This window comes from Triturus cristatus, chromosome 8 (genome assembly GCF_964204655.1).
Source record: "Triturus cristatus chromosome 8, aTriCri1.1, whole genome shotgun sequence".
In the NCBI taxonomy this organism is placed as follows: domain Eukaryota; kingdom Metazoa; phylum Chordata; class Amphibia; order Caudata; family Salamandridae; genus Triturus; species Triturus cristatus.
The window spans coordinates 1,420,856,327-1,420,883,196 of record NC_140591.1 but is presented as its reverse complement, the minus strand read 5'-3'; the positions used below and the strand labels follow the sequence as shown (position 1 = coordinate 1,420,883,196).

The 26,870-nt window shown below is 43.9% G+C and overlaps 1 protein-coding gene across 13 annotated transcripts in view; it reads right to left on the bottom strand.

Moving 5' to 3' along the window:
* The window catches only part of PICALM (phosphatidylinositol binding clathrin assembly protein), a 592,332-nt gene that overhangs the window by 108,131 nt on the left and 457,331 nt on the right, over positions 1–26,870 (bottom strand). For all 13 annotated transcript variants that reach the window (XM_085623164.1, XM_085623165.1, XM_085623155.1 and 10 more), the window contains exons 11-12: positions 22,318–22,451; positions 9,559–9,659 (exon numbers count right to left, since the gene is read on the bottom strand). In XM_085623164.1, the coding sequence (XP_085479290.1) occupies positions 9,559–9,659; positions 22,318–22,451 (235 nt within the window). The remainder of the gene's footprint in view (positions 1–9,558; positions 9,660–22,317; positions 22,452–26,870) is intronic.

The following is a 26,870-nucleotide window of genomic DNA, read 5'->3' as shown; positions in this document are numbered from 1 at the left end:
GTCTTCCTGAGTCACAAGGTACAGTGACTCAACCTATTGGTGGTAATGCATCTGGGCATCCGCTCCATTGGTAGACTGTTTCCCTCATGACAGGTGAGGATGGAAATGTCACACACAGCGATACTTAAGAGAGATGACCATGTAGAGAAAAGTAAAGAATAAAGGACATCTGCAACAACAAAAGGCTTCCGGGGAGAAGGGTGAGCGAATGCGGATCTACAGCACTGCACGCCACAAACAGATGCTTACGTGGTAACATTGCCCATTCAAGAGATTGTGTGGCTGTAGATACACATGCTAAGCGTAGGCTGTAAAACAGTCCTCCCGTAAGTGGTGACTAGCCTGAGGATATGACAGAGGATTGCAAAAGTGTACGGAGCACAGCCTGACGAACATTAGCTTTGTTTGTGTGTCAACACATCCACACAATGTTTAGTTAAAGTATGTGATGTGGACCTGGTAGCTGCTTTGCCAATATCAGCTATAGGAATATTTCCTAAGGCGGCCACTGAGGCCCCCCCCCCCTCCTTTTTTTTTTTTTTTACAGTTAGTGTGGACTCTAAGGGGATAGGAAAAGGGCTCTTGCCTTTTGCATGGCATGTTTGAATATATTTAACAATCTACCTGTCTATGCCTAAATTGGCAAGAGCCTCCCTTTTGTGCAGCTTTGAGAAGGCAACAAAGAGCTGTTGAGTCTTGAGAAATGGTCTTGTTCTATCTACATAGTACATAAGGGCTTGAATCACATCTAGCGAATGGAGAGCCCTCTTGATAACCGATTCAGGTTGGGGAAAGAAAATTGGCAGCGAAATGGATTGGTTAGGGTGGAAGGGAGAAACCACCTTCGAAGGAACTTAAGATTAGTGCAGAGGACAACCCTATCTCAGTGGACTTGAAAGAAAGGTTCTTCCAATGTTAAGGCTAGGAGCTTACTGACACGCCCGAAAGAAATGATAGGGACAAGAACGGGCACCTTCCAGGAGAGAAATTGAAGTGATCAAGAATGGAGGGGTCGAAGCGAGTACCCATGAGCCTTGTGAGAACAATGTTTACATTCCATGCAAGGGCCGGGGGACAGTTGAAGGAATGGCTCTTTTTAGACCTTCCAGAAAAGCTTTGATAAAGCGGGGTCTGTGTTCCCTAGTTTGAAAGTTCTACAGACTATGTCCTGGAAACTTGCTTCTGAAGGATCTATGTGTTGGAATAGGCAGTAGCGGACAGATCATTTCCACTTTTCCGCATAGCAGGTGCAGGTTATGTGCCTGGGTGCTTTCTTTAGATTCTCCATGCATTTCGAGGAAGATTTAGATAGCCAAACTCTAATACCTCAGGAGCGAAATCGCAAGGTTGAGCGTATTGAGGTCGGGGTGCCTGATTTCTCCATGGCTCCTTGTAAAAAGGTCTGGCCCGTTGGGGAGCCTCTCGTGTGGAACCAGAGAGAGTTTGAGAAGGGTAGTGAACCAGGGATGTCTGACCCATGTGAGAGCCACCATGATACGGGTGCTGGCCGCCTGCCGAAGGCTTCGAACCACTAACAGAAGTGGGAGAGGCGGAAATGCCTAGGCAAATGTCTCTGAGTAGATCATCCACCATTCATTGCCCATGGACTGTGGGTGTGGGTACCTGGAGTCAATACTTAGAGGTTTTGCATTCTTGGCAGTGACAAAGAGGTCTATGTCGGGAAACCCCCACTGCTGAAAGCCCTGGAGGACTTGTTGGCTGAGTTGCCAATCGAGGATTTGTTGCTGCATTAAGCTGAGGGGGGTCCACAAAGTCATTGTTCACTCCCGGAAGGTACTCTGGCAGGAGATGGACTCTGCGGTGGAGCGCCCAACCCAACATTGTTCTGAGACAACGCTGAAAAGCTGAGAAGAGTGAGTGCTGTCTTGCTTTTGTAGATAGTACATGGCTGTCATGTTGTGTGTATAAATGAGAACAGCCCTGCCCACAATGTGACAATGCAAGGCTGTCAGTGCTATGAATGGCTAACAGTTCTAAGTAACTGATGTGGTGATCATGGTGACAGAGTGCCTACTGACTTTGTACAGTGAGGTCCTGTAAAATCATCGAAGTGTCCGTTGTAATGGTAATCTACGGAATGAGGTCAAGAAAGGGCCACCCCTGCAAAAGGTTGTTGGTGTCCCACTACTGCAGACAACGATAAGGGAGGCTCTAGACCAACACTTGATCTTCCCAGCGACACTCAGCTTGAGACCATTGTTGTACTAAGCATTCTTGCAATGGGCACATGTGTAACCTGGCTTGGTGCATGACTGTTCTGACTGACCTACTGATCTGGCTGTAAAAGAGAAAGCAAGGCCTGCACACTTGCAGGTCTAGGCTAAGCCCCGCACACCACTGAGCCTCTAGATAGGGCTGATTGTGAAGTGGTTGGAGGTGGGACTTGGTAGCACTGATGGTAAGTCCCAAGTAGTGTAGGATATTTATAATGGCCTTAGTGTGTGTGAGACACTGCTGGTGAATTGCGCTCTTGATCAGCCAATCGTTCAGACATGGGAACATGTGGATGCTGTTGCACCATAGGTGCATAGCTACCACTGCTACGCACTTTGTAAACACTCTGGGGGGCGTGGTGACACCGAATTGCAGCACCTTCAACTGAAAATGTTTGCCAAAGCTACCCACGGGAGGTAGCAACAGTGAGCTGGGTGAGTTTGAATGTGGAAGTAGGCGTCTTTGCTTTCTGGGCCAGTCATGAAGTCGTCTTGTTGCTGTAGTGGTATGACATCCTGTAGAGTGACCATGTGGAAGTTTTCTGAGAGGATGTACGTCTTGAGGGGCCTGAGGTCCAGGATAGGCCTGAACAACCTGTCCATCTAGGGAATGATAAAATAGAGGGAAGTACACCCTTTGCCTTGGAGATGTGAGGGCACTGACTTTATGGTGCCCTTGAGGAGTAGAGCGTCTACCTCTTTCCTTAGGAAGCCTTAGCTTTGTAGGGAGTGGATGTGTCTGCGGGGAAAGATGAGTGTTGGGAGACATGGAGGTGAGCGCCAAACGGCAAACAAAGGCGTATGATATCCACCACCCACTGGTCTGAGGTGATCTGCTGCCATGTTGTACAGAACCCTTGGAGTCGACTCCTAAAAGGTATGGTGTGATCGAGGGGGAAAAGGGACAAGTCACTGCTTGATGTGGTCAGCTCCTTTGGGGGAGCCACCCTTGCCCCTCCTTTGAAACTGTTGCCTCTGTAGGTACCACAAAAGTAAGCCCTGGTGGAGGGCTATTGAGGCTGCTGGTGTTGGAAGAAGGTTGAGCCTCTGGGGAGGTGGAGTCTCTCGGGAGGTGGCCTTTGAGTCACCTCCATAGGTGTACAGCCAACAGGATCCCCAGAGGGGAGCGTGTTTGGAGGGTGCTCATGGCCTTGTAGGTCTCCATGTCCTTATTGAGCTTCTCCAGCACCTGTTCAACCTGCGGCCCGGAGAGGTATTGGCCATCAAAGGGCAGGTTGAGGCGATGCTGTTGAACATCTGGCTTGAAGCCAGAACCATGGAGCCAGGCATGCCTACCGACGAGGACCCTGGAATTAAGGTCACCTGCTGCAGTGTCAACAGCATCCAGGGCACAAATGTATGGAGGTGTTCAAGAGACGTTTACGTGAAGTGACCAACTCTTGACGTCTTTTGCAGTACTCATCCAGGAGGTGCTGGAGGAGCCCCTCCATTTTATTTCAGTGTGCTCGGTCATCCGACTGTGTTAGCAATGGGTCTGTGGGCGGTAGATTGAACAGCAACGTGTTTGCCAGCAGTATCAATCTGTCGACTTTGCTTATCCAGTGGTGGAGCGTCACCAGTGCCTGTGCATTGGCCCGCTTGCAGGCAGTTTGGACTACCCAGGAGTTGGAGGGAAGTTGGCCTTTGGTGTAGACAATCTGAAAGTGAGGCCTTATATTTTTGGTCCACCTTAACAGTGACCACCTGGGCTTTAACGAGTTCCTGGAAAATATATGTGGACAGTTTGATAATCACCTTCAGCACTGGGAGGTATTCCATAGAACGCCGAGAGGACAAAGGGTTTCCATCAGGAAATCCTCCTCAATGGCATCTTTATGCATTTCAACCTTGTGGAAAGAGGCTGCCCTGATGAGGACATGGTAGTGTCATCTTGTGGGGAGGAACAGGCAGTGTAAAAGTCAAGGTCTAAATCATCCATGGAATGATCCCTCAGATTCAGTCATAGGGGTACCCTAGACTATGCCCCCAAAACCCCAGGTGTGGTGACCTATGAGGAGAGAGGGGAGTGGGATCAGCGGGTAGAAGGGATGGGGCGTGGGTGAAGAAGAAGGAAGAGGAGAAGGAGGAAGCTAGGGGGAGGTATACAAAGCAATGGTGGAGGGCTAGTGCCCTTGCTGTGTCTCCTATTGCTCTTTGTCTGTCGCAGCAGTTTGATGGCTTCCTTGAAACTTAGCTTGCACATGGAGCCATCTTTAGTCAGTGCGGATAACTGGGTAAGGATGTGTCCAGTGTGTGGGTGGATCAGGATGCGAAGCGGACGGGTCTAAAGATCTTCCTGAAGCCTCTGAAGAACAGGTTCAACAGAGCAGGTGGAGGAGGCAGGCTTCAATGCGAGTGCTTTGGTGCCAGCATGAGCTTTGTCAACGCCGAATGAGGCTTCGATGCCGAAGGCCTCAGCTACGAAGGGTAGTTCCAAGAAGCACTCGGCGCAAATAGGGTGGTCAGAGCTGAGTGGCTCAGCTTGAGGATTTTCTTCATTGCCGAGCCAAGGCTGGGCATGGTGTCAAAAGTGTACATTAATGCTGACCATGGCCGAGAGTCAGTGGCGGGCCAGAAGCCTATTAGCGGGCTTTGAGGCTAGATGCCTTACCTCTTGGAAGCTGGTCAGTGCTCAAGACCTGCTAGGCAGGAGGCAAGTTTGCTTTTTCCAGGTCAGAACCTGAGCTGGGTTCTGGCGAGAAAGCCTCTTCCTCGGCAGCCTAAGGCTCTGGCTGGGTCTCACCTTCGAGGTCCTGGGCACAAAAGATGTCCAGTGTATCGTCGCCACTCCTCCACGACATTTCGAAATCGACGGTAGCACAGGATTTTCTTCAATCTGAAGGAGAGGCAGGCTTTGTGTTCCAGGGAGAGGAAGTAGCAGCAAACCTGGTATAGATCGAATTTGGGGTATTTGGCACGACACCAGAACAATAGCGGAGGGGTGTCCATTCCATCTCAGGCGAGATATATTTTTCGTTCTGTCTTTACAGGAAGGCCCGAAGGGCAAGGCCCCTACCGGAGCTCCAAAGTCATCCGAATCCCTGACCAAGAAGAGGAGACAAGCATCGAGTTCATGCAAGAAAGGGTAATGCACCAAGCAACAATATCGATGGAAGGGAGAGGAAATGAAAAGGCCCAAATTGCTGACCACAAAGGCGTCAATCCAGAGCTCAGTAACATACGTCTAAAGGTGACGGTGGTAAGAAAAAATCTGACAATGGAACCATTTCCCATGCATCAGCAGTAGGTGGAGTTACTTAACTTGCGACTAGAGAAGATGTCTTTGAAAAAAAAACAACTTGAACACATCCGGGCCCAATGCTAGATGGCAGGAGTATGTACAGTATGTGTACCTACAGCCACACATGTCTCAAACATAGTGGATATTCTGTAAATGTAAGTCAGGGCTGTGACTAAAACAATCTCACTGCACAGACTTAGAAAAGTTAAACAAAAGAATGTCGGAGATAATGATTGAATCAGTTGATCTAATTAATCAAAAATATGAATAAACTGAAACCAAGAGATATATTGTTAATTGAACTTGTGCTCAAATAAAAGGTATTGTTTAACAATGTACATGAATGTATGATATAAGAAAGGAAAAGCATAACAGGCAACAAAAGTGCTCACAAGCACACAGAATCTAATTAAATCACAAGGAGTTAAAACAAACATAACTCAACTTACAGTCAATAAATAAAAGATTTAGACAGCGCATAACAATAAGACGTTCTGGTTTTCCGGACTTAAACTCAACCAGCTTTAAATATTTGATAAGGCTGAAAATACATTTTAAACCCCTACCAGTGTAGGCCACATCTCAAAAAGAACATAATAGAGAATATGACATTACAACAAATTGAACTGCCTCTTGGTTCCCTATAAAAGGGATAATGCTGCCTCAATGTAGGGAACCCCCTCAGTACAAAACGGTCAAAGACCTACAACTTCATCAGGGAAGTACCCAATCTCCTATCCAGCTACACAACTAAAACATTTTTATTCTCAGATGAATGGAAAGATTTTTCAATAATAAAAGGGGCTGAACTACAAATCTGGATCCTCCCCTCCACTTAACTCTGATTAAGAGGTATTTATTAGTTCCTTCTGGCCAATGTGAAGCAGTGCAGGGGGAGAGATCAGCGTATTTGATCCCTTTCAAATAAATGTGAGTAGCCACGTGTAAACATGTTAATACCATATAAAATTCCTTAAATAAATCTTTTTTGACTGGTAGCATTAGTAGCACACATAGGGTCTGGGATAGGAAGCCAAATTTCCAGTGTGTCGAAACAAGATGTGCAGTCACAGTTTGGGCCTCCAAAACTAACAAAGCCTTCTATACCAGCAATCCCAAATCAAGCACACAGCATAATCCAATTTTTCCCCAAGAAAATCTCTAGGCTGATCTTTGCTGATGGATGGTACAATACGACACAAGCGAAGACACATGAACAAGAGATCCAACAGAAACATTTAGAGTTGGTCTGCAATCCCAAAACAAGTGGGAGAAAACTTTTTTGGGCAAAAAGTGATTTTTTAACCAAGCATCTACTTAAAGGTGACTCAATAAGCTGGACTTGCCCTTCCAGGGGCATCTTTATCTGGTTACCCTCGAATATCCTCTGACAGCTTCAAAAAGCACTCCTAGGGCCCACTTACAAGCTGGTAGAATATGGCATCAGCATAGGAATAAAACTGTGCAAGTATGTACAGATCCACATGTGGCATTCCAGACCTACACCTTAATGGCTAGAATGAGAATAGGTTAGCAGATTTGCAAAACCACAAATGGTGCATTTAGAATACTAGTAATTTAACTAAGGAAAATCCGCATTGATTTTTTATTTTTATTTTGTGGAAGTGAAAATATTCAGTTAATCAATTTTGGTCACCCAAAAGAATCGGTAGAGTAACTGATGTTTTAGCCAACAAATACTTATTCATCTATAATCGTGTACAAATGTGTAGTTGAGTAAATTTAATGAGAATGGATGCAATAAACGCCATTGAAAACTCAAACAGACCTTCAAATAATCAGAAAAGGTTATATGTTATATGCTCTACTCTTTGTGTCCTGAAGGAATATTTCCACCCTGACATTTCATTGCTCCCATAGGCAAACTATCAGCCCTTCGTTCTTTAACGGCAACTTGAGAAGGTTCACCATGTGTATCATTTGTTTGGCAACAAAAAATACTTTGCTTCTATTTCACACAGAAAAATTGAAAAAATATTTAATAGGCAATCTGGGCAACGTGCCAATTGATTAAGTTAAGCATGAGTCGGGTTGCCAATATTTCATATATTTTTTATTACTGCTCACAGTGACCGCTTATTAATTCTAGTCCATCTGACTTGTTATTTCAAGCTGTAAAGTGTATCTTCATGCCTGGATCAAGCAGTTGACTAAGTATTGATAGGTGTAGAAGCGCTGGTGGCAAACAAAGGCACCTGCCAGAGTCTAGACATTGGTAAATCCCATTAGGTCACATTTAACACAAAGGGTAAGTACGGTCTTGAGTTGCTTTGAGTTCCTTTGCACTACAATTCTGGGTCACTGTAGTTCGATGACAATGTGATGTGGAAAAAGGCATTCTGAAGGTCAGCCAAGCAAACATCAATGTCCCAGCTCTACAGTTATTCACACTAGTGCTGAGCCATATTAACAATTTCAGGCAGGTTGTGTCCTGGATTAAGTCAAGTGAGTCTTAAATATGGAAAAGTGATTATTATCGTCTCTCATTTACACTCGGTTATAGGGATAACTAACATTTGCAGCTCTTGCAATTGTTCTGCATGTGCTAATGATTGTTTCTCACACAAAGTGTAGTATTCTTGGCATTGAGAGAGGAGGAATCCGCCATATGGCCGTTCCTTATGTAGGTGACAAAGCCATTATGAAGCCGCACTACTGCAAACTGTCTAGTGCAGAAAATGAAATTAGAAGCGGGAGAAAGAATACTAAATACAGAGGTAACAAAATGGATGCAAAGGGTATAGAGGGACTAAGCAAACACTTAAGAAAAGATACAATATCCCAATGCAGGTGAAAATAGCCAATGCTTGTTAGCATGAAGCAGCTCCTCATCCAACCCATCTAACCCCAAACTGGGAACTATCGAGAATGTGCAGCAGAAAAGTATGGCTGCCTCGTAGGGCATGCATCTGCTACACCAGCTGGGCTCCGATGTAACCTTTAACGTCCTAAAAAGTAAGCTTCCCTTCTACCACAGAGTGGTGCATGCACCCAGCAAGTTGGGAATAGGAGAGCGACAGATGGACTACCTCAGAAATACATACAAATGTATAGAACATCTAAATGTTTGAAAATCCTAAACCTTGAGGTTTAACTTCTTTTCAAATGCTAAGCCACGGGCAATATAAATGTATGTGGCTTAGCTATCAAAGCATCTTTAAACATCAATAGCCAGATGTACAAACCCATTTTACAGTTGTAAACAATCCAATTTGGAGTCTGCTACCACAAAAAATCTGTTTTGCTTTTTAACAGTCACATTATAGGTGTCAGTGCCCTTTAAATGATTTCTAAATTGGCATATCAACTCCAGACCAATTCGCTATTTGGAAGGGGCCTATGGTAGGTATCCCTTCGAAATACAGAATGGATATGAGATCTATCAATGTTTGGTGAGAAAACATTGGTTGCAAAACATTGAAAACTTTGTAAAAAGGAAGAGATCGTGTAAAAACAATTTTTGAGAGAGTAGACAGGAACACGGGCAGCTTCTTTTTCTTTTTTTAATGCAACCCCATTTAATTTAAGGAAAACTGCCTGCACTACAATAAAAGTTTAAATGTTTATTTAAAGGCTATCACAGAAACGGTGGTATGCTGACCCTAACCTTGTGATGACCACCAATTGGAATGAGTAACAATTTGCAACTTACCTCATTAATATTCATGAAGTAGGTTGGATTATGGCCAACTCCGAATCAGAATTTTAAGAACTGACCTACAAATACATAGGCTGGCTCATAAAATTTCTTATTGTTTGGCAAATATATTGGTCACAAATTGCATCAAGCTTTTTGCGACCACTAATTCAAACATCTGCCTCCACATACCTGTCCTTTGGCTTATGATGTAAACTTTGAGCATCACTGTAATCATGATCTTTGACGGGGATACTAAAAGCATTGCTTTGAATCTATTTATATTTGAAAAATGGAAGTAGCCTGCTAAATATAACTGTTTCCAGGTGTTTTACATCAGAACAGAATCCCACATACCACTACAAGGAAAGGAGAAATAAAGTGCTGAAATAAAAAGCAAGAAAATTGGAAACTATTTTGCTTACCTGCCCAGGTACCCGATACCGGTGCTGGAGCTGGTAAAGCATGAACAGGGGGCTGATAATCTGGCTGCATGTCAAGCAGGTCATTTGGCACCCTTGGCGTGCTACAAGAACACAAGTACATACATTGGTTTTCAGTTTTTGCTAACAGAATAGAACAATGCAGCAAACAGACTGAACAAATACTAAAAACAAACATCTGTAACCACATCAAAGAGCCACTTTTACTCTGCTGCATTTTGTCTCAGACCGTACACGCATGTTAGTTGTTTCTACCACTGCGAATCTGCATGGCCTAGAACAGAAGACCATGCGAAAAGATACAAATATATTAGCACACGGCAAAATCAATGGCTGGTTGATGAAGCCACCTTTATTATGGTGAAATAATGTTTGCAACTGTACTGATCAAGAAGACAAAATCATACGTCATTTGTTTAATAAAGTTTCACCTTCAATATTTGTCAGCCCAACAAAAAATACACTTTACTGTGCTGACCGCTGTGCTTTTCAAAAACATTCAGACCTACCAATAGTTTTGGACAGTTTCTGGGTTCCCTGAAGGCCTCTAAGGCACTATCTTGGAGCCAAAGAGGAATGCCACCAGTAGGTAAACCTAGGAAGGACAATGGCACATCTGTACAGAACACTAATGCGTGGACTATTCTTTAGTACTCCTGATATATTCTTCACATCGATTATTTAACATCAGGGACCGCTTTGAACCCTCCTCCATAACCTTCCTCCTTTTTGCTGCACACCATTTGAAAGCCACACAAACACACTGCTATTCGAAACACTGTCTTTAAACACAACAGGGCTTCCAGTATGAAGGCAGTCATACAATGGTTAACTTTAATTCAAAAAACATAAATTTGAGGACAGCCTTATTTTCTGAGCTAATATCCCAATCTGGAGATGTCAACAGCAGCCTTTGACATATGAAGGACTAACGCGTAAAATACTAGTCCGGTCATCTTCCCACATTGTGAGGGCTCTTTCTTTTAACGAAGTTTGTTCCCTTACCAGTCACGCAGTATTCCTGAGAACTGACTCCTGTACACAGTATCCTTTCCAGAGCTACTGAGGCCTTTTCAAGGCAGGTCATTGTTAGTTGCCTTTCTGCAAGACATAGGTGGTGCACCGCACTCGAGTTAATACCGGATCTTGTTGCGCACATCTGCAAACACCACCCAACATACTCACCTCTTCTGTAAACCAACAGTCCTTAACAGCTGTTGTTTATGGACTTGTAAGGAAAATGCTACTTACCAGTATGCATCTGTTCTTGGCATGTAGAGCTGCAGATCCACACACTTAGCATTAGATCGCCATCTGGTGTTGGGCTCGGATTCTTGCACCTTGTTGTTGTCTTGGAAGATGTCTTTGTAGTCACGAGATAGGGGACTCCTCCCTTGGACGATAGTGCGCATGGATGGGCATCGACTCCATCCTTAGATTGTTTTTCACCATGATGGGAAACGATGGAGTTAGTAGAAAAGAAAGAGATGTCCATGTGTGTATATCGAAGTAAGATAGAACTGGATCAGATACAGGTCCCGGAGAGGTGGGTGGGCGTGTGTGAATTTGCAGCTCTACATGGCAAGAACAGATGCATACTGGTACGTAGCATTTTCCGTTTGAGGCAGATGAGCTGCAGATCACACACTTAGCATAGACTGTACAGCAGTGTCTCCCCCAGCGGTGGTCACATGCATCTGTTGCAGTAGCTTGAAAGAGAGTTTTAAGAACAGCTTGGCCTACAGAAGCTTGTTGCTTGGCTTGCACGTCAACACAATAGTGTTTAGTGAAGGTGTATGTGGTAGACCATGTCGCTGCCTTACAAATTTCTTCTAGGGGAATGTTCCCTAAGAAAGCCATGGAAGCCCCTAATTTGCGTGTGGCATGCACTCTAGGGGAAATTGTCAATGTGCGTTTAGCCTTTTGGTAGCATATTTGGATACATTTAACAATCCACCATGCAATCCCAGCTTTGGAGATGGGATTACCTTTATGAGGTGGGGAGAAAGCTACAAACAATTGTTTTGTCTTGCAAAAGCATTTAGTTCTGTCAATGTAATAAAGCAGGGCTCTTTTGACGTCTATTGTGTGAAGAGCTCTCTCTGCTACGGAGTCTGGGTTTTGAAAAAACACCAGTAGCTCCACTGATTGGTTAAGGTGAAAAGCAGAGATGACTTTAGGAAGGAATGCTGGATTTGTTCTGAGAACCACTTTGTTACGATGTATTTGTAAGAAGGGTTCTTGTATGGTTAAAGCCTGGATCTCACTCACCCTTCTGAGAGAGGTGATTGCAATAAGGAAAGCTACTTTCCATGTGAGGAACTGAAGTTCACATTTGTGTAGAGGTTCAAATGGGGGTCCCATGAGCCTAGTAAGTACAATGTTGAGATTCCATACCAGAGAGGGTGGTAATCTGGGAGGAATTACCCTTTTAAGGCCCTCCATAAAGGCTTTAATTGCTGGGACCCTAAAAAGTGACAAGTGTTGTCTGTTTTGTAAGTAAGAGGCAAGTGCTGCTAGATGTAGACGTATGGATGAGTATGCTAAATTACATCTTTGCAAATGTAGTAAGTAGCAAATGATGTTCTGGATGGACGCATCCAGTGGATCGATATGATTGTTAGTGCAGTAAATGGCAAATCTCTTCCATTTTGCTGCATAGCAAGCTCTGGTGGTTGGGCGCCTGGCTTCTTTAATGATGTTCATACAGTCCGGTGGAAGGTTAAGATAACCGAATTCTAGGACTTCAGGAGCCAGATCGCCAGATTCATTTGAGTTGGATCGGGGTGCCTCATCTCTCCATGGTTCTGCGTTAGTAGTGATGGGGAGAGGCGTAGTTTTTGGTGTGGGACTAGTGAGAGTTCCAACAATGTGTGCACGGTTGGCGTGCCCATGTGGGAGCTACTAGGATCATTTTTAGAGACTGTTGTCGGAGCTTGCGTACCACTAGTGGAATCAGTGGAAGTGGCGGAAAAGCATACTCAAATCTGCCTGACCAGTTCATCCATATCGCATTGCCCTTGGACTGCGGGTGTGGAAACCTGGCGGCGAAGGTTGGGCATTTTGCGTTTTCGTGTGTGACAAACCGATCTATGTCTGGTTGGCCCCACTTCTGGAAAAATGGTAGAAGAACTTGCGGATGTAGTTCCCATTCGTGAATCTGTTGTGTCTGTCGACTTAACAGATCCGCAATCTGATTGTGAACTCCTTGAAGGTGTTCTGCAAGCAGGTATATGTTTTGTCGGATGGCCCACCTCCAGATGTTCTGTGCTAGCTGAAACAGCTGTAGAGAATGTGTGCCCCCTTGTTTCTGTATGTAATAAATGGCTGTCATGTTGTCCGTCCAGATCAGGTCAGCCTTGTTCTGTACATGAACTTGGAATGATTTTAAAGCTAGGAATATTGCTAGCAGTTCCAGTTGATTGATATGGAGCACTTTTTGTTGAGTGGTCCATTTGCCTTGAGTTGGGTAATTGAGGAGGAGTGCTCCCCATCCTGTGAGTGATAAGTCTGTCAGTACTATCTGTGGAACAGGCTCGAGGAATGGGCGCCCTTTGGATACGTTTGTTGTGTTCCACCACTGCAGAGAGCAATGTGTGCGGCTGTCCACCAACACCAGATCTGAGAGTTTTCCCTGAGCCGATGTGCCATTCCTGTAAGGGACGCATCTGAAGTCTTGAATAAGGTACAATAAATATGCAAGATGCCATCATGCCTATGAGTTGCATGAACACTCTGGCTGGGAGAGAGTGTTGGGCTTGAAATGTGTTGATGAGAGCTTGTATACTGGCTATCCTGGCTGGACTGGGATATGCTAGAGCTGTGGAAGTATTTATTGTGGCCCCTAGGTATTGATGTACATGAGAGGGCTGGAGCTGCTACTTGGTATAGTTGATTGTTAACCCAGGTTGTGCAGTGTTTGGACAGTTTGATGAGTGTGTTGAACACACTGGTTGAATGATTTGGCTTTTATTAGCCAGTCGCCCAGGTATGGGAAGACATGGATTTGTTGTCTTCTTAGGAGTGCTACTACCATTGCGAGACATTTGGTAAATATTCTGGGAGGGGTGGTGTCTCCGAATGGAAGGACTTTGAACTGATAGTGTTGTCTGTCCACTACGAACCTTAGATACTTCCTGTGAGCAAGATGTATGGGAATTATGGAAGTAGGCGTCCTTGAGATCTAGTGTGGCAAGGAAGTCTTGTTGTTGGAGTAGTGGAAGCACTTGTTGGAGAGTGATTATGTGAAAATGATCTGAGTGTATGTACAGATTGAGGAGCCTGAGGTCGAGTATTGGCCTTAGGGTCCCGTCCTTTTTGGGGATTAGGAAATACAGGGAATAAACCCCTGTTCTCTGATGTGGTATTGGGACCGGTTCTATGGCCTGCTTTTGAAGCAGCGAGAGAACTTCCTGTTTCAAAAGTGTAATATGTTCTGTGGACAGTGGACGTTGCTTGGGTGGTACGTTTGGGGGGTAGCTGTAAGTTCCAGGCAGTAACCATATTGGATAATTAGTCTTACCCACTTGTCTGTTGTGATGGATTACCAGACAGGCAGGAACGGTGATCATCTTCCCCCGACTGGAGTGGAATGGTCTGGGGGGAGTGGAGGGAAGTCACTGTTTAGCAGCAGGGGGGGGGGGGGGGGGGGGGGGGGGACTATTACATGCGGTTTGCTCGGTCCCGAGCTACCGGAAGGCTTGTCTTTATTCTTCGGGGGAGGGGCTTCTGAAGTGTGCTTTTGGTCGCGACTGGGGCCAACAGGGTAAGTCTTGACCAGTGCCTTCTGTTTCGGTGGTGGGGTTAGGGTAGGGGCAGTAGTACTCACTCGTTGACCAGGAGTGATGAGGTCATCAGAGTCTTCTGCCTCTGACACGATTTCCAGATCTTCTGAATCTTCTTCTGGGAACATCTGGACCCTCGTCGAAGATGTCCTCTGGTTCCGGAACTGATCTGTGCGCCATGATGTGTCGTCGAGCCCGACGATCTCGAATAGTCTTTTTTGATCAAAAAGAGGCACATGCTAGGCAGCTGGACTCGTCGTGTTCTGGCGAGAGGCACAGGTTGCAGACCTTATGAAGGTCACTGTGTGGAAATTTTGCTCCACACTGGGGGCATTTTTTAAACGGCGTCCTTTCCATGAGCCGTAGGCCTTACAGCGTCAATAGGCCCAGAGGCCCGCATCGACGACTGGAATCGAAGCGGCAAAAAGCGCAAAGATTTCGATGTTCGAAGTCAATCGGAAGAATTTGATGAATTTGTGCTTGTCGAAAAAGTTTGAAAAGTAATTTTCGAACCGGACCGCAAAAGTTGCATCCGAACCCAATTGCAGAAAAAAACAGTCTAAGGATGGAGTCGATGCCAATGCGCACTATCGTCCAAGGGAGGAGTCACCTATCTTGTGACTACAAAGACTTCTTCCAAGACAACAACAAGGTGCAAGCATCCGAGCCCAACACCAGATGGCGATCTAATGCTAAGTGTGTAATCTGCAGCTAATACGCCTCGAACATGTAGTTTTGGGTGACCCTTGCCTGCTAGATTCAGCTCTTCAAGTCCACTTGTACACTACACTCACGGTGGTCTACCCTTACACAAGACTGGCGGCTATGTAATTCATGGTGTAAGCTCCAGGAGGCTCACAAGAAGGACGCCAGTTCGTTTACATGCCTGGCATCCTGCTCATGCACATCAAGCCCTAAGCCATGCCCTGACTCATTCCCCTCACATTTCTATTCTTTGTTCTTAATGATTTTCAGCTACATGTTTTTGAGCAGGGTTGACCAGTGTTATCACGTCTACTTATATTTAGATCCTAGGTTGAATGAATTAATAAACATAAAATATTAAGCGCAAACCTTTACCCAGAGGCGTCTTGGTGCTGCAGAACCAGACAAGGGGTGAAACTAACCACTTCCTAATTTTAAACAAAAAGCCAGGTTTTGAGGGATCTCCTGAAAACTTATAGAGAAGGAGAGGTTTTGAGTTCCAATGGCAAGGAATTCCAGAGCAGAGTTGTGGGTCTGAGAAAACTTTTCCCACCCCATGTGGTTTTTCTAAAGGGAGAAACTACAAGTTTCTTGGCCATACTTGATAGGAGAGTCCTGCTAGGAGTGTATCAACAGAGATGTTTTCTGAAGTAGGCAGGTCCAGACCCATAAAGGGACCCTTAAGCTGTGCATAAGGATTTGAAGATGATGCACAGTTTTACCGGAAGCCTGTAAAGTGTGCTAATGGCTCCCTTTGCAGATTCAAATCTAGGCACTTTTTAGAAGAAAGTGTGCTGATGTATTCTGCAGGGTTTGAGGCTTTTTTTTAACAGCCCGATCGAAATATTGCGATAAAGACTATTACAATAGTCAAGTCTTGTCAGCACTAATAAAATGACCACCGTTTTGAAGAGTTCGAAAGGCAAGTATTTTTTAAAAAAATAAATCAGTCTCAAGAGAGCAAAAAGAGGCCGAAGTAACCTTAGTAATTTGATCCTTCAGCTTCAATTCATAATCAATTACTATTCCTAAGTTTTTCACCTTTGATACTGGAATAGGAAGTGGACCCAAATCAGAAGGCCACCAGGTGTGTGTCCAGAACGAGGGGTTATTTCCAAATAGGATAACCTCAGTTTCTGAGAGTTTCGTTTTAGACTGATATTCTCCATTCATTTATTACCTTCCACCATGCATTCCCTGAAGGAGTCACCGGTGTTAATAGCATTTTTAGCCAATGACACGACAATCTGCGTGTCATCTGCATAAGAAGCCACAGACAGTCAGAAGGACTTAATAAGTTTGGCAAGTAAGGTGACGGAAAGATTTAACATAGTAGAGCTCAGAGATGATCCCTGTGGAACTCCACAAGGCAGAATGTAGGAATTAGAGGGAAAATCTCCCATTGAGACCCTTTGTTGTCGAGGAGGCAAAAATTATTATAGGAGATTAAGAGCTGGGCCCCCAATTCCTAGATTACGCAGATGGTCAGCCAACACCAAGTGGTTGATCGTATGAAAAGCTGCGGAAAGATCCAATAGCACCAAAGCAGCACTCCCTCTTCTATCTAGGGTGGCTCGGATTTCTTCCGTTGCTACCACCAATGCAGATTCGGTACTATGAGGTTTTCTAAACCTGAACTGGATATCATACAAGCAAGTGGTTGCTGTTAATAAATATTGTTAGTTGCTGATTGAGTACTTTCTCTACCAGCTTTGCCAGGTAAGGAAGCCTAGAAATGAGCAAATAGTTGTTCAACACTAGTGTTATGGTTAGCTTTTTTTTTTTTTTTTTTTTTTTTTTTTTTTATAATCGAGGGAGAACAGACGCTGGCTTCAGCAGTCTATAAAGACTCCCTGTTTGAACATTACTGCCAAAATATTAGCCAGTCGGAGCGCTAATGGTTCTTATGCCAAGTGGATTATTTTGGCTGGGCACGGATCATGAAGGGAGCCTGATTTAATAATGTTGACAATTTCTTTATTTGCTCTACTGAGGGAGGATCAACGTTATTACATTCTATGTTCTCTGGATCTGAATTAGGGCACTGTGTTTTAGTTGGAATAGTCAAGTTATTGTTAGTAAATTGGTTAAAGATGTTCATAACCATCTCATGAAAAAAGCACGCCACAGAGCCGAAAACTCTTGGTTATTGGTTGCTGCATTCAAGGTATCAGTCACTAAGTTTTTTTATTAGGTTGATCTCTTAATTTCATTTTAATGTCTTACTCCAGGTTAGCACAGTGAATAGCAATTTTACGGCGAAGCACTGTTTTGAAATGTATTGTTTTTGGCAATCTGTTATCCTGACTTTGTTGCCAGGAGATTCTTGTCCGGACCTGAACATTTAGATCTCCAAGTGTAGAAGCGGAGATATCTTAATTGCATAGTCCAAAGCATAGTGCTGTAACTCATGTGAAGTCATGCTACCATATGAAGCAAGACAATCTTTATTGCCTTTGAGCCATTACTGTTTCTTATAATCATTCTAATAATATCACTGTTCCTTAGACATCGATTCCAACTCCTACTGTCTGGGCGACGTCATAGCCCAAACCCTATTATTGGCAGACCGTCTCTCTGGGTGGTTTGCCAGAGATATGCGGTCATTGTTGCCAAAGCTGAGGCCCTCTTTCAAAGCTAACAGCACATCTCATTGCACGTCTGCCGGACGGTGTGCAATACCAACAAAACTGAGGTCACTGTTTTTTTGTGGCAGAGATGAGCCGTGGTCAAGTGATTTCCAGCATGAGAAAAGGGGATTGCCACCACCCCCATGATCCCAGCAACAGATGTGGGTTTCCGGAGTTACAACAGCTTCACATTCCTCCCTGAGATGGATGCTTTGGAGAATGTCTGCTTTTGTCACCTGAAAATTGTAAGGGAGATGTAGTTTTATTCCTCATTTTGTTAAGCTGAAAAATTCGCCGGTGAGTTGATTTTTGGAAAAGTGATATTGAGCTATTGAAAAGTATATTTATATTACATTTCTTGATCTAACCTTCAGTTCGGAAGCTCTTTGTTCCTGTCTGTGGTATGTCGCCCACAGCCTGATGCATATATATTTTCTGGGTCACACAGTAAGGAACTAGAACCGCTCCACACTATAAGCGCCTTGATGACACGCCCCAGTTGGGTCATGGCAGAACTAACGCTGGTTGGAGCTCTCTGGAGAGGCCAGAAATGCCACTTTAAAAATAAAATGAGTTTTGTTTTTTGAAAAGAACTATACAACTAGTAAAATAGTTTCATCTTCGCTGGGCATACTATAAAGCCAGTCATCAGGTTTTTTATTTTCATTTCTCTGATGTTAACAACAGTTTATAAGGCTCCCTCTTCTGGTACCTGATTTGCAAACCTCTACTCTTCCAAGTACAGAAACACTTTGTCAGACTATGCACAAACCTGAGATTTGTCCTAGAATTTCACGATCATGCCACTCTGCGGTAATTCACAGCATTGGGGGCTTGTTCCAAGCGAGGGGTTATTAAAAAAATAGTTTTTCTAATTCATTCCGATTATATTACGCAATCACAAGAAGCTGCAAAAATAAATGTCTTTAGCATCCTATAATGCGGACTCGATTTTTCCTATCTAGATTTTCCCAGCCAGAAGACAAGACACTGTGCCGCTGGTATTGCCCCACTTGGAGCTTGCAAAACGTTTATATACAAGTATTGTGACGAGTCAGATGCATGGCCTGACCACGGCTGCCATCTCTATCTGAGACCCCGGGGTCATGTCCCTCCAGCTCCCAGATGAGGCGCCGCCTCCCACTGTCTCAACATGTAAGTTCGAACCATGGTGCAACAAGCATTTCACAACCGAGGTCTGCAGCTTCCCCTTGAGAAGTTCAAGCATTATCAAAAGCACACTTTGATCCCTTTCTTCACGTCTGCGAGGAGCTCAAAGGTTCCAAGAAAGGTCAGAGTTTCCTCAGAGGCCATTAGTTTTAAGAAATATGCTAATGACTAATAATTTCCCTTAGTAACTCATGTTTTCTTAGTGTCACAAAACCACACTAGTGCTTAATTTGAGGAAGTGGTGGCAGGTGGTGAGTACCAGCACACATGTTTTTGGGGACTTTTCCTAACATTATCCTTTTTATTCGGCCCAGCGTTCAGCAATGTGCTAGTCAAAAGTGCTGGCCCCTAAACTTTTTTTTTTTTATTAATAAACCCCTGGATCACACTGTGGGAGTGAAACACAACATATTATATGATTTCATTACTATTTGACCATATAAACAGTGAATAATCACTAGTAAGTTAGAATGCAACATCTCCTGCATGCATAACATGTGGAACATTTGTCAACTATGTGTAAGTGGCATGCTTCCCCATGCTGTCTAGTGTACATTGGCAAAAGGAACAGGGTCAAGACTGATTTGCATATGGCTGGGTCCAAACTGGGGTGGCGTGGTGAGCAAAAGAATGATGGATTAAACCCAGATCCTTGTGACTGAGGGGTGAATGTTTGCATTGTTCAGAATTTCGTCCATCAATTGCTTCTTTTGCGTCTAGTGTACAACAGCCACCAGTGATGACAAGGTAAACTATAAGTAGGGCCTTCATAAGGAGGGGGCATTATGCCCCAGCCCGTTCTCTAGCCACAGCCCCGCATTCCTGTCGCTATTTTATGTATAGATTTTTTGGGCACCTGCCAAATATTGAAGAAGCCTACAGAGAGATCTGCATTAAGTTTTCATCCAAGGTATCACAGTCTTCTGAAAAGCCTAAGTACATGGCAGACAGAATTTTATCCATATTTTTGTATATTTAGATCTTCAAAGAGATCAGAGTTTTCTGCCCCCTTGCTCCAGAACTCTACGCTTCTCTGTAAGGGACAATAAAAATCGTCTCACATTTACAAACTGTTTCAAGAAAAGGCTTTTGTTGAATTTGTTTGTTTATGTTAAGTCTTTTGTACCAATAGATATCAACAAACTGAGGGTTGAGGCTTACAACACTCCGCACCTGACAATACAATATGCGAGCAGTAAATAGCAGTGCCAATAGTTCGCACAGATTAGGGTACTGCACACACAAGAACTATAAGAAATGTGTGTGCCTGCCAAAAAAGGGTAGCGAAAACGGATATAGTAAAATATTGGTACGCCAAATATGAATATATCTGAAATTTCTAGTTTTGGGGGATTATGCCTCCCTTGTCACCTAAAGATCTTGGGGAGCCTCAAAATACATTGCGAAATTTTGACGTAAAATTTGACAATGATCTTTCTATCAAACCTTAAATAAGAGCAATTACAGTCACAAGTTTCGTACTGCTCAAATCGCTAAAAAAGGCATTAGGTATGCAAAAGGTTTTGAGATTCAAGCCTCCCATTGTTTTAAGTTTCCAATGCTCAATTCTTAATTTTTGGTTGAAAGAGCTGCAGTTACTTGTCGCCCTCTCCCACGACCTTTGCTCACATAGATATAGGATCATTTTAAGAATGAGATAAAGAGCTGTTCAAGGACTATAAAAAATATGATTATATTACATGCCCTTTTCACTGCTTCGCCTGAGACTCCATGCAGGGCTGTTGAATAAACTACAGCCGGTTCAACATGCAGCTGCCCGCTTGACTTCGACCTGCCAAAAAAAGCCAATCTTCTCAGGAGAATCCTGAGCAGTTGCACTGGCTGCAGACCAATCAAAGGATTAAATACAAGGATGTTCATCTTCTTTAGAGCGTTGACCCAAGAAGGGCCTCTGTACTTGCAAAGAAGGTTCAGGCTTATGCTCCTGTGAGGGCGCTGTTCCTCCATCGAGGTTTGGTCTGCGAGGATTCCCAAGGAAAGATTGGGTGGACGATCATTCTTTCTGCCAGCAAAATTGTGGCAATCTCAGCTGAAAGCTCTGAGAGATCTGGATCCTGAACAGGCTTTCAATCACATGAGCAATGGTCTACTGGTATGAGTGCGGGGACGCTTCCTTCCACAGCAGCTGTGTGCTTTATAAATGGCCTTTTACTCATTTATCCAACCAAACATCAGTAAGAGTTCAGGGCACAAGTCTGGGGTGGACACAGGTTTATGGAGTCCCTCCACTATTTTTAGAAAGCCCGAGACTGAGTGACGTCACGTGGGCCCCACAAGTGAATCTGATAGCCTTTGTAAACACTGTAAGCATGTCATCTCGCATTGGGATGTTTGTGGGAATGGCGGAGCTGGGGGCTATATGTTTTAATCTCTTATCTCATCTCTTATCTGAGCAAACTCAAACCGGACACCATTAAACCTTCTATTGTTTAACAAACGCACATGTGAAGCACATTAATGCTTTGAATCTACATAAAGAACAGCAGCAAGAAACCAACGCACATTAAAAGCAAGTTTAAGGTTTAAAAGATTCACCAACCACTTTTTGTTTACTCACTAAAAGCAATTTAAAATGCATTTTACAAGTTTCTACGTGTCTGTTTAAAAATATCGTCATTTTCAGCTATTTCCGAGCTCACTAACATCTTAGATATGTGGAAAGAATAAAGGTGATTTATAAAAAAGTAAAATTAAAAATGGTCTTTTTCACATTTGTTTTATAATGTTAATTTGATGTGTCTGTAAAATAGGCCCTAGAACTTTTCAGTAATGAATAAGGGCATGACATCACTCCTTGTGACACTACTTGTCGTGTCGTCATTTGTGAACTGCATATGATAAATAACCTCCTCCCCCACAGCTATTAAGACCAGTGATCTGATTAAGACTGAACACATATTAATAGCCTTTGTGAAAACAGATGAACAATGGCAGAGAGGAATGCAGAAAGAACTGAGGAGAGGGAGCAAGATGGTAGGACACGCCATAGAGGGAGGAGATGTGATCTATGAAGGGTACAAGCAGCAGCTCAGAGACTGAACAGACAGCGGTAGAAGGGCGTGCTTCTTTCTGGAGGGCCTGAATGTTAACACAGCTCTTGCCAGAGCCATCCAGCCAGCCATGCCAGCCCAGTGGCCCATGTTTACTGCTGTTGGCTTAGGTCGCGTAGATTTTACCCTAAAAGTGCGCGCAGCGACAGCAAGTGGTGAGAAGAAGGCGCTGCTTACGACGTACGGCTGTTCCTGTGCTGTTGCACTGAAGTTTTACAGTGCTTGAAGTGCTACTACATCCATTAGCCCTCTCCTTTTTATAGCGTCACATTGTGGCTTGAAGTTGCCCTTGTGGTCTAGGATGACCCCCAAATATCTATAAGTTAAAGAAGCAGACGTTTGAAAATGCGTTATTAAAAAAACACAAGCAAAAAGAAATACCTGTTTGAAGCAGTGGGGGTTGCAAACATGTCCATGGCGGCAGTTGTACTTATGCTGCCCGCTGTGGTGGACACTGGAGAGGTTGCTGTGGTAGATGAGGTATGAGGCTTTGAGAGCTCCTTCAGCCGTTTTTCCTGCGGGAAAGGAAGGATGGTGGCTGCATGAAATCCAGAAACAGACTCTGTGTCTATAGCTGCACTCAGCCAGCAGGAGTACTCATGGTTCACTTGCTCTGCATCGAGAATGCCAATCAGCCAGTTTAAATGAACTAGAAATGTAACACTGGGATGGACATCTAATTCAATTAAAATAACACACTTTAGCCTTTAGGGTAATATTTAACCTTTCAAAATGCTGGGCAGGGCAGGCGAAAGGTTGAATTTCTTCAAAATGGATAAGTTACTTACCTGTAATCCTAGTTCTCTTCCAGGAGCATCCTCAAAGTCATAAACACTGAATATTCCCGCCCATCCACCGGATATATACAAAAAATTATAAATGAAGACAAATATACAACTATATATATATATATATATACACACAACTATATATATATATAAAACATTTTCTCCACAAATCAATGCAGTCTCCCAGAGAAAACCAAGGCTAACCAATGCCCTGAGACATTGATTTTGCAGCCAACAGAAAACAGGAGGACAAGGAGACACTTGAACTCTCTTTAATTAACAGCAGACAGTTGTCCTGCAAAAAACTCAGGCATTGTTAGCCCGTGGGCTGCATTGGAAACTTACCAGCATAGAAAATGAAAGCAATTGTAAGAATAAACTGGCACCGTGCCTTTAAGGCAGCCATGACCCCCCAGCTTCCCATCATGCCTCAGGGGTGACAGTTAGGTCAGTTGTTCTTTCCAGAGACTGGGAGGTCAGGGCACAAGAAGATGACTCATGAATCATTTGCCAGGGGAGGTGGGTGGGTTGCTTATGACTTTGATGAGGATACCCCTAGAACAGAACTAGGATTACAGGTAAGTAACGTATCCTTCTCTTCCCGGGGATCCGCATCAATAGTCATAAGCACTGAATCGAATACAAGCCCATCCTCTACTACTGTGGGCAAATGATAAGGCTGTAGGCGCTGAATTCAGCACTGAAATACATTTCTCAAGGAGGTCTGGCCTGCTTGAGTGTCTGCTCTAGTATCAGAGTCGAGACAGTAATGTCTTGTGAATGTATGTACCGACTTCCAAGTGGCTGCCTTGCAGATCTCAGCAATCGGTACATTGCGCATAAAAGCCACCATTGCTGCCTTTCCCCTAGTGGAATGAGCCTTTTAGAGAGGACAAGAGGGGGTTATTTGTTAATTGGTACGCCAGCTTGATACATGACACTATCCATCTGGAGATCGAACGCTTGGAGGCTGGGAAACCTGTTCTGATGGAACCATAGTTTACGAATAAATAATCAGACGTTTTAACAGCCTTGGACTTGTCTAAATAGAATCTTAAATCTTTTTAGATCTAAAGAGTGGAGAGGCCTCTCAGCTGGAGTAGAGGGCTTGGGAAAGAAAGTAGGCAGTGAGATGGTTTGATTAACATGAAAATCCGACACCACCTTCGGAAGGAAGGAGGGGTGGGTTCTCAGAACCACTCTGTTGTGGTGAAAAACAGTATACGGTTCCTTGGAGCAGAGTGCCTGAATCTCGCGCACCCTACGAGCGGAAGTGATTGCCATCAAAAAGGCGGCTTTCCATGTAAGGTAAGGTGCTGAAGGGTCGCTTTGTGAATTGGCTCAAAGGGGGGACCCATGAGCTTGGAAAGGACCAGGTTTAGCTCCCAGGGAGGCAAAGGAATCCGGACTAGGGCGAAAAACTTTCTTTAATCCCTGTAGGAAATCCTTAACCACCTGAAGCTGAAAGAAAGAAGGTTGAGTGGGAGACTTTCTGTATGCCGTAATGGCAGCAAGGTGTACTTTTATAGAAGCAAATTTTAGCCAAGTGTAAGGAGATAAGGCAAGATTACCTCTTCTTGCCCTTTGGTAGGTTGGAAACCATTTAGTACACACCACATATAGAACCTTTTCCATTTCAAAGTGTAGTGAGGATATGGGCTCACCTGCGGATATTACTAAGTTAGCATAAGCTAGTATACGCTTGGCCGCCATTTTGCTGCTTTTAGCTCACGTTACTACATGGCACGTTTCTCGTAAACACTTTGCTTGCTCCCTTTCACATGAGAACTGCCTGCCATTCACATGTCTAGCTGTACACTGTACTCCTAGTCTGCACAGCGTGTTCAAGGTCGAAAAACAATGAACTCCGTTGAATTGCTTTGGTCAGCCTCACGTCCATAGCCATAACATAGAACACAGCTGCAACACTGAAAATCTGGTGCTTTTAATATTGCATTGGATGCATGTTAGGGCACTTGGAGAAACGCTTTCCAGAATAGAAGAGCTATGCTTGTCTGGAGATGTAAATTCCTGCATCTGAACCCGGAGGTATGGGGTCCCCTGACAAAGCCTGGAGGTCTTCTATCATTATAATAAACTAGCTTCTAGCACGGGGAGGGTGGCAAGGCGCTATAGTCCTGTTTCCACTATCATTATAATATGATTTCCCCTTTTGTTCTATATGAAATTGTAACAATGCTGATTAGTTTGATCTTATGCATTTTGCTGCTATTGTTGGCTCGTGTACTGCATTATAGAGCACGTTAGTTAAAATAAACATTTTAAACTATACTTTGGCTCTATTTACTCATGTTGTGGAGAAGTAAGAAAGTTTGAACAAAAGAGTGTTCTTGTTCCCACGTATCCTTAGAGGCAAGCGTAAGGTAAGCTTATGCTTTATTGTACATGGTTATTTAAAACATTTACAATTTAGAAAAGGATTCAATTATTAAAACAAAAATTAAGTTCATACATGTTAAGACGATAAATCCAACAGTAAAAAGCATGCTAAAGTAGCAGCCTCTGAGTTAAAATAAAGTACGAGTACAGTTAAGCAACCTTTGGATGTGCAATGAATTAGTCCTTGTCCCAAACAGAATGGTAATCTAGTAAAATGTCAGTGCAATAAGAGCATTTATGAGCTGAGGCAGTGCTAGTATAATAAAAACATATTTGTGTTAAAAAGGTAATTAATCAAGTTGAAAAATCTAGATATCCCTATAATGTGGTTAATTTTATTCAGTATAGTTCAAATGGCTGATTAATTTCAGCACTGTACTCCGCTGAATGAAAATCAAGGCTCTGATGGTGGCGGCATGAAGTTTGGGTAAAAATTCAGGGGGCTTGGTTGCGGCCCTTCTGGTTGAATTGATCCAGAAGGTGCAACATATTATTTGACCTCGCCAAATGTCTGGAGCGGTGTTAGAGCTGAATAGGAGCAATCATTGGATGGAACAAGCTAGAACTTAATGCAAGCATGCTTTGAAACCCGATACTCAAGGGGCTGATGTGATTAAGAGCGATGCGGTTTTCCTGGGCATTCGCAGCAGATGATTTGATGGAGTCTGTATGACCCATCTGTTGGGCTCAAGCCTGCTGGGATCATAAGTGGGCTGCTAGTTTGTTCCACCCTCTTGGTAGAGGTGCTACTATTGTCTTTACTAACGGATAAAGCAATAAACATTAGTGCCTGTCAGTTTCCCTGCCGGACCACACTCTCATAAAGTTGGTCTGTGGTCACTTAGGAGCATTAGACGCACTTCGTGCCGACATTGTGCCACCTGTTTCTTTGCTAGTGCAAGCTGGTGCTATCGCTTTGAGAATTAGAGTGAATTGTTCCTCTCGTCCTTTGCGTTGCTACTAGGTTTTTGGCTATCTTTCAGGTTTTTAAAGCGGATTTTTGCAGTTTCAAGGAATTTTACCATTCGGCAGCTCAGTAGGATGTCATCGCCTTAGAAGCAAGCCAACACCGCTTGCCTGCAGGTCCGTATCCTGCGGTTATTAAAAAGTGGTCTCGAGAGGGAGCGGCGTTCTTGTATAAGTTTGCTGTAGATGGGGATGAGATGTACGATGTTTTCTTTGCCGTTCCCGCAAAGACGGCATTTTGTTGGTAGCGGAGGGCGTAGCCACGGGGGTAGGTGGTTCGCGGACGGCAATAGCCCTAGGCGAAATTTCAGGAACTTCTTATTTTTGTTTTAGAAAAGCCTGTCTGTAGGTATGCTTGGGGCAAGGGCTTGACATACGATTGAACTGTAAGCCAGCCATGAGCATGCTCTATCAAGGCGGCTTTGTTCTGCAGCAATGATTCTTTTCGAACTATCTTGTTGACCACCTTTTTAAAGCCTGCTGGAGAGCCTGGGAGTTCCCATAGTTGCCGTAGACCAAGTTGGTTGATTGAGGACTCCAAGTACAGCCTTGCCTGGCAGGTTCCTTTATCTTGAAGTTCCTTCCACAGAAGAGCATTTAGTGTTTTCGGGTCTCCCCTGCTTATTTTATGCCAGCTTTTTACGTAAGTTCTTTTGCGTGCCAGCTCTTCTTTAGGCAGCTCAAATTCTAGTCATCTGTGCGGGCGATGTGTACCTAGGGAGGCCAAAGATCATACGTAGCGCCTTTGCTACTGTTTCATCTACTGAAGCGGCATCCTTC